Raw genomic sequence first — 12281 nt, 5'->3', positions numbered from 1 at the left:
ATACTAAGGATTTTCTTATTCCAGACATATATAGCCGTATTTGGCACAACTTTTTTGGAATTTTGGGTCTTCAATGCTCTTCGACTTTTTACTTGTTTGGTTTTCTAACTATCTTGATCTGTGTGTCACTGATGAGTATTGTGTAGACGAAACGCGCGTCTGGCGTATTTAATTATAAACCTGGTACCTTTGATAACTATTTGCAAACATTACATTAATTACTGGACCTGTGGCCGGTCTAGCTAGGAAAATACGGACAGTCAAACATAAAATAGCCCATAAAACATGTAAAAAAATAATCTTATTAGCACATTTTGAAGGCTCAATTCGAAGTCCGCTGTCTAAATTTGAATTTTATTGTTCAATAAATTTCATATTTGAAAAATCTAGAAGTCCAAAATGCGAAACCAGTTACTGTGTATTGCTATCTTATATTTGGCGCGGAATCAGGATAATAAATATCGACTTTATTTGATACTAGAATCGATTTTAGAGTTCTCAAAATAAATTTTTGCTTGAACTAGTTTATGGTATACTAAATCCAATTTGGTATATACTTATATCAATTATTGGTATTCTAAAATTGATTTAGTTCATACTTTAATCATTTAAGGGTATTCTAAAATCAATTTAGTATATATTTAAATTAATTTAGGGTATTATACAATTTCGCATATAATGAATTATGCAGCTTATAAAGAAACATTGGCACGGAATTCAGGCCATAAATAACGATTTTAGTATATACTAAAATCGATATGTATGACCTTGATTCCGCGTCATACTTACAAAAAATTAAATTTGATTAAAAGGAGACTTTTGTAAAAAAATTTTGAGTCAACGACAATATCATAATAGCTGTTCACATTTACATTATTTGTCTGGCTATGCCAGTGACGATTTCTTTCACGTTAGTACCGTACGTTTATTTAAAACTAAATATAAGAACAGATATGCAGCCAATCGTTATTGGAGTCCTACTGTCACCTGAATCAGAGACTATATATATGTGTCTCTGTCTGAATCGATGGGTAAATATTCACATCATTGGTGCGTAGATATTCAGTTCATAAGCCAACTCTCACCATATAATCCTATTACAAAATCACAAAAACCAACTTTAAAGGCGACTTTTAAGAATATACAAGTGATTTGTAAAGTTTGAAGGTGTTCTAGTAGTTACGGAGCGCCGAATGGGACTCTTGTGGTTTTGTACTCGAAATTCAATTTTGTACGGACAAAAATGAGTTTTGTTGAACAAAAATCTGTGAACTAATTTGCATACAAACTTGATATTTTGTCACAAAATTCAATTTTGTGTTTATTTTTGTGTAGACAAAATTGAGCTTTGTTGAACTGAAGTGAAAATTTAACACAAAATTCATTTTTGTCACAAAAGTCAATTTTGTATGCAAATAAGTTTATATTTGCATACCTATTTGACAAAAATGAATTTTGTCTACAAAAATGAATTTTGTCATCACAAAAATGAATTTTGTCATCACAAAATTAAAGTGCTCATAAAACAAGTCTGTATCACATAGTTTTGTAAGACAAAAATCATTTTGTTATCACAGAATTGAATTATGTACAAAACCACAAGAGTCCCATTCGGCGCCCCGTAGTAGTTGATCCTTAACATTTCACAATACATAAGATATCATTTTAAAAAAATATTCAGAGCGTTATAATTACTTCTTCACAAAGCGTAACTTAAGTGTATCATTGTATGTTTTAAAAACTTTCTTCGCCCCGATGCTCTTTGATGGTTTTCTTTTGTGTGTGTAAAAAATCATATCGTTGTTAAATATTTGTTTGCTTCTAAATTTTAAACGGTTCGCTATTTCCCAAAGAGATCACTGTAAACAAAATATTTGATGTCATGTTTTTCCAGGTTTAAACTTTTTTGGAAAAATAAATGGTCAAAAGATGGATTTACGATTAAAATTCGCATTCATGTCTGCTGTCACTCTAATATTGATGCCAAGAATTACAACAAACAAGCACCAAAGGTTTGAATGGACAAGTTTAAAACTTCGATTTGATATGTTTACATCCTTCCCCACAACAGAACATGATGCTCTCCAAACTGGATATACAAAAATATCGGAATGTGAAAGCAACCCTAACTTTAGAGGAAAGCAGTTTATGAAGAATGGGGATCCACAAGTTATTCTTCTGTTTGACGTTAACGGAAATATTGCAGGACTACAATCTGGAATTCCTTTTGATATAGATAACGGATATCCACCAGATAATATGCAGCCGCCATTTATCCGTGATGGAGAACTTTATAAACTGACAGCTTATTTCACAGACCCAAGCACTATTTGTAAAAGAGGGAGATCGCAACAGCGAATTCAATTGCACGGAATAGCCGAATACCTTCTAATTCAGAATGGTACTGAACCGGAAGAAGATGTGATAGAAATGGCCTTAGAAGAGTCCAAAACAAAATGGGTAAAAGGTCTATGCTTTCCCGGTATGGGATTTCATTACTTTTACAACATACATCTTGATATGAATTGCTCTAACTTTTTCCCGGTTGCTCTTCTGTATTACCACGGACAACTGAAAGGATTTGTTTGGTCCTATGGAGCCGTGCTGAATTCAACAGTTATTCCATATGAATACCCTGAACCATCCTTTTTCACTAAATTGATGGAAGAGGTCCCTCTTTGTTTAGGGAACCTTAGAAGATCCACACTTCATGTTTATTTTGAAGAAAACCCGAGCAAATACGACTGTGTTAATTTCGAAAAGCGATCGGAATGCAATGCGTCCACTGCTGATATGTTAAAATTGTCAACGCTCGTATGTGTTTTATGGACACTTACGTTTACTTTGTTTCGAAACTAAATTTTGAACAGCCATAATACACTTTAATAAATTTCAGATTTCAAAAGTGGATATGAATTAATCATCTTTTCAGGCCATACAAAATATCATTACTGCATAAAAACCGTGACGATAACTAAATTGTACAATTGCGAATCTATCAAGATCATGTTTAGTGGTCTTGTCATTTACTCTCATTGCATTGTCATTCACTTCTAGAAATTGACAATGAGGGTCGGTTGAAAACAAAACTGTACGACAAAAAAGATGATTTCAGCTTCCCAATTGTGAACTTTCCATTTCTATGTAGCAACATTCCAGCAGCGCCTGCATATGGAGTATATATCTCCAAATTGATACGATATACGCGGGCTTGTATTTCCTATCATGATTTCCTTGATAGAGCGTTGGTGTTTACAAGTAAGCTAGTAAACCAAAAGTTCCAAATTGTGCAGTTGAAATTATCCCTTTGTAAATTTTACAGTCGCCATCACGAGTTGGCTGACCGTTATGGAATATCCGTTTCACACATGATATCGGATATGTTCCTTTTGTCGTAACTACCATCCCGTTCCCTTTTCACGAATGTGACCTACCGAAATAGACTTATTACCGGGTTTCTAATAGCATGAGTAACAAAACGGGTGCAACATGTGGAGCAGTATCTGTTTCCCCTTCGGAGCACATGAGATCACGCCCAGTTTTTGGTGGGGATCGTGTTGGTAAGTCTTAATTTTTCTATGTCGTGTTTTGTGTACTATGATTGTTTGTTTGTCTTTTTCTTTTTTAGCCATGGCGTTGTCAGTTTATTTTCGAATTGATGAGTTTGAATGTCCCTCTGGTATCTTTCGCCCATCTTTTGCAGAATGTAAAAGAACGAAACAAATATAAACAGAAGATGTGGTATGATTGGAAATAGGTCACTGTATGGCTTTCAACAATGAGCAAAACTCATACCGCATATTCAGCTATAAAAAGCCCCAAAGATGATAAATGTAAAACAATTCACCACGAAAACTAACGACTTAATTTATGTACAAAATAATGAACGAAAAACATATATGTTACAGAGAAACAACTGAAAACTACTGAATTACAGGCTTCTGTCATCGAACAGGCACAACAGAAACAGAAAATTAAACACGTTTGAAGGCGCCAACCCTCGCCTAATCTGGGACAGTGTTGTAACAGTAAGAACATACCATAAAAATCAATTGAAAAATGCTTAACTCATGGATATAAATATAGAAATACATCTAGAAAAATATACATGGACGTGGACGGGTACTTCCCTACTACAATATGGAACTACAGATTTGAGAGTATTCGCAGTTACTGACATCTAGTTCAAAACCAATACTAACTAATAAAAAATAGCATGCATCTAAGATTGAGTTAGTAATCACAACACACCCAACAGCCAATGGATTTAGTGTAAAGACGTCAGAGAAAAAAACATAACATTGTGCAATGCTAAGATGCAGATATCGAAAGATTGTAGAGCCATGAATGTGTATTTAAATTTAGATACGATCGGATTAACTTTTCGATCCTTTAAATGAACTTATTCTTAAAAGTAACTAATCCAACACTATACTAATATCTTTCAATAATGTTTTATCGGTAAACATATTCATTTTGCTATCAATAAATTAAAACCAAATTAAATATTATTTTTACACACATACATATATTGTCCTATCAAATAGTGTCCCCCAAGTCAATATTTTATGAAATTGATTCCTGGGAAGGACCAAGTGAGCAGTTCAGCTAGCTTTAAAACCAGGTTTAATCCACCATTTTCTACATAAGAAAATGCCTGAACCAAGTCAGGAATATGACAGTTGTTATCCATTCGTTTGATGTGTTTGAGCTTTTGAATTTGCCATTTGATTAGGGACTTTCCGTTTTGAATTTTCTTCGGAGTTCAGTATTTTTGTGATTTTTTTTTTCCATACGAAACTTTGTCCATATACTTTTTCATAGATAGATAGCATGAAATTTTGTCTTGCTAAAGGGAGGTTATCCAAGGTCATATGTATTGTGTTTATTGATATATTGATACAATATTTCATAGATGGATTGTCATGAAATTTTGTCTCATGAAAGGAAGGTTGTAAACATTTAAATTTAAATACTGATATTATAAAAGCTTAGAATTTGATTTTCATATAAACAAACCTGCATAACTAATTTATGCAACAATTTATGGTTATACACTAGTCCGAATAATTAGAAAAAAATTAAAATAGTATTTCAAGACGTCATGATTTGGACAAGTTATAAACATAATTTTCATCAAACATATTTAAAGAATTCTAGAAAAGCTCACAATTTCATGTTAAAGGAGTTCTCAGGAAAAACATAATTAGATTATGGGACACTACAGAATTGGAAAAAAATCGTCATTTCAGAGCCAAAACTCCAATCAGCAATTGATTCATAGTTCCGGTTATGATAAATCAGAAAATCTCGTGACTTTAGGACATCAAAATGCACGTATTAAGATGGTAACACAATAATAAGAAAACATTCCCTCAAGTTTGAATAAGTAAAACATTTGTTTTTCTACACTCAGTCTTTCCATTATTAGACTAGATATTACAATGAAAATAAGTCCTGCCAGCGGCAACTTATGACATATTTATTGTCGAATAGATGTATCGTACGAAAGCCGAGAAGGATCAAAATTCAAAATTCAAATTCAAAATTCAAAACTCAAAAATCCTACATTAATATATCATGATTCCCCGCGCTTACGAAAGCCAAAAAAGATTGCACTTTACACTTTAATCTACTACTGAAAGCTATTTCAGAAAGTTTATTCAGAACACGAACCCATTGAAACAAGGTAAAGGGCCCGTTAAACCTTCATAGAGATACATCTAACTTTACCATTTGAAACCCTTGGTAACCATTGGCAAGTAGCAACTCTCTATCAAGAAAATAGGAAAGGAAACCCGAGCCCTATTCTACTAAAGCTGGAAAGTCGCTTCACTGAATGGAACGTTCACAATGGAAAAATTGAAATCATCGCTTTTTCGTAATGTTTTAGATGTCAATCGACCCTCAATGTCAATTTCTGAATGGTATCGTTATTTCAGATTCATCGATATAGATTTAAATAACCTAAGTTGACGATTAATGGTCATTAATTTACAGGAACTACCTTTTATATTAAGGATGTTCGTTACTCTGTTTCAAAATAACAAGCTTTTTAAAAGACTGTTATAAATTGATAGTATATTAATGTTGATAATTCCAAGATTAAAGTTGATAATTCCAAGATTAAAGTTGATAATTCTATGATTAATGTTGATAATTCAAAGATTAAAGTTGATAATTCCAAGATTAAAGTTGGAAATTCCAAGAATAAAGTTGATAATTCCAAGATTAATGTCGACAATTTGAAAAAGTAAATAAAAAAGGATGGCCCTAATACGCTTCCGTAAAATTGAGAACATCGTGACTTTTGGCTCACAGGACTCTCGCATCGGCCAAACAGTGTTCTTCAGTTTGATGTGCTTTAATTTACTTTTTGTTTGTTATTGCTATTGCAAACATCGATGCACATCCGCTTATTCAGCAATATAATATAATAAATACATGTACTGCATATATAATTACAAATGGGGGTGGGGGGGGAAGGTTGTTTTTTTTTGGTAGGAGTGTGCTATGTTTGTCTAAAACAATGTACCCATTTTTATATAATATTAACTAATATATGGTTACTATATTTATATATTAAAATTGTGATCCGCCATGACATTTCAAGGCTTATGGAGGTAGAACGTCATTGTAAAATATGATAAATATCGAGATTCAATGAAATACGTATTTGTGAAGAAAAGATAAACACTTTCCTTAGCTTCTTTTTTGCGGACGCCGAACTATACATCATATATAAGTTTTGAAGAAGTTTTTACTTTGTCGTTTGAAGTGAAAAATATTTTAATCTACATTTCAAATTGATACACAAAAAAAAAATCAAAATTCTCTGCTCTATAGATTTTCTTTCATAAATGGAGTCTGAAATATATCCATAACAAATGCACAGTATCAAATGCATAATTGTGACCCGCCATGACATTTGCAGGCTTATGGAGGTAGAACGTCATTGTTAGAAAAATTATAAACATGATAAATATCGAGATTCAATGAAATACGTATTTGTAAAGAAGAGAGAGATAAAAACTTTCCTTGGCTTTTTTTTGCTGACGCCGAACTATACATCATATATAAGTTTTGAAGAAGTTTTACTTTATCGTTTGAAGTGAAAAATATTTGAATCTACATTTTAAATTGATACAAAAAAAAATCAAATTTCTGCTCTATAGATTTCCTTTCATAAATGAAGTCTGAAATATATCCATAATAAATGCACCGTATCAAAAGCATATATGAGAACACCTACTTATAAACTGTTACGCGTCGCATACTATGATTAGACACATGTATAATAAATCTGGGGCCTGGTTTTCGAAAGTATCTTATGACTAAGACATGTCTTATGATGGTCTTCGGACATGTCATAGTCGTAAGATATGTTTTCGAAAGTGTCCCAAGTTACGATTTGTCATAACTTGTGTCGTAAACTTAAGACCCCTCGCGACATGACTTATGATGGTCTTATGATTGTCAACTAAAATTTTGATTACTTTTCATGTATAATTTCATGTTAATTGCAATAAAAATATTTGTTATGTTTCTCGGTTAGCTAAATGGTAAAGATTTTACTTTTCTCAACTACGTGAATTAAAATTTGAATCTCCTGCGACATACAATTTGGAAATTTTTTTTAGCTCATGGTTTTGTATAATAAATATACATATCATTTCGTTCCTAGTATAGTTCACGTATGTGCACGGGCATTTCGTTAAGCGAGTACTCGATGTACCGAATCAAAAATGTATTCAAAGTTAAATAACAATGCATGTATGATAATACACGAAAGCGAAGTTCAAGATTTATTATATATTACAAACTAAATTTAAACAAATTATCAACTCATACATTGTCTTTCAATTCCTTCTTGTATAAAATTTCATGTTCACTATAATGAAATAAATAAAATATTCGTAAATATTAAGAATGGTAATAATTAATATGTTCATACTTTACATTTTTATATTTATCACTTTTTAATCATTTATTTAAAATGATAGAAAATAATGTTCACTTATGACAGTCATAAGAGCATCATAGCTATGACTCTCTTAAGACAGCTTTGATTTACATCCTATGACATATCATATGATAGTCATAAGATGATCATAAAATATGTCTTAAGATATATCTTATGACATATCTTATGATACTTTCGAAAACCAGGCCCCTGAATTGAAAGATGGAATTCTTAAAAATAGAGCTACAAAAATAAAAATGCTCTATAGATTTTCTTTCATAAATGGAGTCTGAAATATGTCCATAATGAATGTACCGTATTAAAAATGCATATATGTTAAAACGTTGTTGTGACGTCATTCAAGACCATTTATTAAGTGAAACATGTTAAATTTGTCGTATACGCGCTCTAACTTTATTTGCCTCAACCAAATGTTATGAAAGTTACATACAATGCTTATTACCACTTCAACAATGAGCAAACCCCATACCCCATAGCAAATCATATAAAACCCCGATGTCATTGTATGAAAAAGAGGACTGCTTCAAATGCCATCAGCACCACTGAACCAAAATGTACATATGATACATATGCGGATAATTAGCATGTTCCAGAGAGGTATATTGCCGGTAAAAACATAAATTAAAGCTGGTACTCCAGGAATTTATTCGCATAGGGAGTATTTTCATCTAATTTGACACAAAGCTTCTTTTTAGCTCACCTGGCCCGAAAGGGCCAAGTGAGCTTTTATGATCACTTTGCGTCCGTCGTCCGTCGTCCGTCGTCGTCCGTCGTCGTTAGCTTTTACAAAAATCTTCTCCTCTGAAACTACTGGGCCAAATTAAACCAAACTTGGCCACAATCATCGTTGCGGTACCTAGTTTAAAAATGTATGGCGTGACCCGGCCAACCAACCAAGATGGCCGCCATGGCTAAAAATAGAACATAGGGGTAAAATGGAGAATTTGGCTTATAACTCTGAAACCAAAGCATTTAGAGCAAATCTGACGGGAATAAAATTGTTTATCGGTCGTCCCACTGTCTATATCACTCTGTTCAGCTCTTAATATTATTCCGTATCATGTCTTTGTGACGTCAAATACGTTGACCCGGCCTTAATAACTTTGACCCGGACATATCAGCGACGTCATAATGTTTGAACCGACGTTAATAACTTTGACCCGAACTTATCAAGTCATCTTTTGTATGCTGGTGAAACAAAGAAAACACTTCTGAAACACGCAAATATAGCAAATATAGCCCGATAAATCGATTATCAGATTATCTGCATATTGATATTGTAAAATATCAGCTGCTTGACATTATATGAAGGCTTTTTGATCTCATTCGCTACGTTCACTCGACAAAAAGCTTCATATTATGTCTCGCAGCTGATATTTTACGATATCAACATGCAGATAACCTGATAATCGGTACTTATCAGGTAGAGATCTATAAACTGCCCAGAAATTTCAGACGAATCGGACAACCGGTTGTTGGGTTGCTGCCCCTGAATTGGCAATTTTAAGGGAATTATACCGTTTTTCGGCTATTATCTTGAATATTATTATAGATAGAGATAAACTGTAAACAACAATAATGTTCAGCAAAGTAGGATCTACAAATAAGTTAATACGACTAATATGGTCAGTTGACCCCTTAAGGAGTTATTGCCCTTTATAGTCATTTTTTAACAATTTTTCGTAATTTTTTCTAATCTTTTACAAAAATTTTCTCCTCTAAAACTACTGTTCCAAATTTAACCATACTTGGCCTTAATCATCATTGAGGTATTTAGTTTAAAAGTGACCCAGCCAACCAACCAAGAAGGCCGCCATGGCTAAAAATAGAACATAGGGGTAAAATGTAGATTTTGGCTTATAACTCTGAAACCAAAGAATTGAGAGCAATTCAGACATGGGGATAAATTGTTTTGCAAGTCAAGATCTATCTGCCCTGAAATTTTCAGATGAATACGACAACTGTTTGTTGAGTTGCTGCCCCTGAATTGGAAATTTTGATGGAAATTTTGCTGTTTTTGGTTATTATCTTGAATATCATTATAGATAGAGATAAACTGTAAACAGCAATAATGTTCAGCAAAGTAAGATCCACAAGTAAGTCAACAGGACCAAAAAGGTCAGTTGACCACTTAAGGAGTTATTGCCCTTTATATAATAGTCAATTTTTAATAATTTTGTAAATTTTGTAAATTTTTGTAAATTTTAACAAAATATTTTTCTCTTTTACTAATAAGCCAAGTTCATTATAAATTGAAATAATTATAAGAAGCAAGAATGGTCAGTTAAGTAAGACATGTAAGATCTACAAACACATCACCATCACCAAAACACAATTTTGTCATGAATCCATCTGTGGCTTTGTTTAATATGCACATAGACCAAGGTGAGCGACACAGGCTCTTAAGAGCCTCTAGTTTTTTTTTATCTTTATTATACACAAAATTTCTGTAGTCAGTTGTACTCGTCGTTTAGTTGCTATTTTAGGAGGGAAATAATAACTTTTCTTTGGAAATGTTGTTTTTTAGTGCAAATCTTTTTTATTGTTACTACCAGAAAGTGTTCTTGTGAATTTCTAACTTACAGTGTCTTTGCTTAAACAGAACCAACAATAGTTACATTGAAAGATGTTTTCAGTGTTTACTTAGAAGGTAATATTTTGACAGCAATGAAAAACTCCGAAAACCCTGGGTAAAATTGATATCCAGGAACATTACAAAACATTTTCACCATTTTCAAAGGCGGTTTCGGGTTAAAGAAATAACAGAAATAAATTGATAAATAATCATTTAAAAAAGATAGTTGAAATTTTACATACAATCAAATATAGTATGTCAAAACTATGTAGGCATCCTCTACAATGAAAGGAAATTTGTCTTTTCGGACACAATGTGAAATGCCAAATTTCTTACAGCATAAAATTCTCATTCTGTACACCGAAAAGTATTTTTTGTGTTGTATAAATGAGGATGGTGCACATTCTGTATTTACTACTGTCCCAAATCAGGAGACTTTAATTCGGTGGTTGTCGTTTTTGCTGTTTTTTCGTTTGAATTGTTTTAATTTGTCATTTCGGGGACTTTTATAGCTGACTATGTGGTATGGGTTTTACTCATTGATGAAGGCCGTACGGTACCCTATAGTTGTTAATTTCTGAGTCATTTAGTCTCTTGTGGAGAGTTGTCTCATTGGCAATCATACCACATCTTCTTATTTTTATATTATGAAAGATTCTCAAGTCATGAAAAGAAGAAGTATTATAATATAATTGTATGTGTCTAAAGAAAAAAAACAATCGAATAAGGATTAAAGTGACACTCGATATCTCTCTCTCTCCCGGAGTAACAGTGATAACAAGAAATGTTTCACTTGTCTGACATAATATCGGCACATATCCTTTGAAAATTGTTATAATGTGTGTCTGTGCACAATTATATTATTAATCTACGGTATATTTTATCAGATCAATTGATCAGATTAAGACAATATTTGTTGTGTTTGGATTTCAACTGCAATAAAACAGGATTATCTTTCTTGATTTGCGAGTTTTTAATTTTTTTAATTTTTAATTTTTAATTTTTAATTCTGAATTATGAATGATCCTTCTCAGCTTTCATAGTATCGTGTTAGGCGTACATTATTAAAAAATAATCTTAATTATCTCCATGTAAGACAAGTTTTAAATAATCGTAATAATTGGTTGTTATCATTGATTGTCGCGAGAAGAGCACACGGAAGAATTTAAATTCCCAAAACCGCAATGCTTTTAGACACACTTTGTTGCATATAAATGTGACAAAGAACTTCAAACATCATATAACTATTATATTATGAATATCTTATATACTAGAACAACTTCATTTAATAGCATTGTATTCCATTCATAATCTATAATGTTTATTTTCCCCCATTTTCTTTGTTATTTAGTTTCGTTATTATCATTATATAAATAAGTGCTATTCTGTAATCATAGTTTTAAAATCAAAGTAATTCAAATGTATTATCTTAATCTAGACGAAGAAAACATGCTTTCACATAGATGCATAGAGTGTAAATATAACTTATAATAGTTCTAAGACTAGTTTGATTAGGACATCCTTGATTTACAGTCTGAGACTCATCCATGGATGATCATTGGGCACGTCTTGGGATACTTTCAAACACCAGACCCAAGATTAAGATCCTTTTAACTAATATTCTGCAAATTGTTTTGATTTTGTATATCATGATTCTTCTATATATCAATATGTTATATGGAAGGATGGATGGACGGATGAATTGGAATGTATAGACAGATA

General features: G+C 32.2%; 1 protein-coding gene across 1 annotated transcript; it reads left to right on the top strand.

The window, feature by feature from the left end:
* The first annotated feature begins 1806 nt into the window (after positions 1-1806).
* LOC139517590 (uncharacterized) lies at positions 1807-2908 on the top strand. Its single transcript, XM_071308807.1, has one exon. The coding sequence runs from the start codon at positions 1930-1932 to the stop codon at positions 2857-2859; it is 930 nt and encodes a 309-aa protein (XP_071164908.1). The 5' UTR covers positions 1807-1929; the 3' UTR covers positions 2860-2908.
* Positions 2909-12281: the final 9373 nt, after the last annotated feature.

Source organism: Mytilus edulis, chromosome 3 (genome assembly GCF_963676685.1).
Source record: "Mytilus edulis chromosome 3, xbMytEdul2.2, whole genome shotgun sequence".
In the NCBI taxonomy this organism is placed as follows: domain Eukaryota; kingdom Metazoa; phylum Mollusca; class Bivalvia; order Mytilida; family Mytilidae; genus Mytilus; species Mytilus edulis.
Note: the sequence above shows the minus strand (reverse complement) of the source record. Positions and strands in the feature narration are given on the sequence as shown.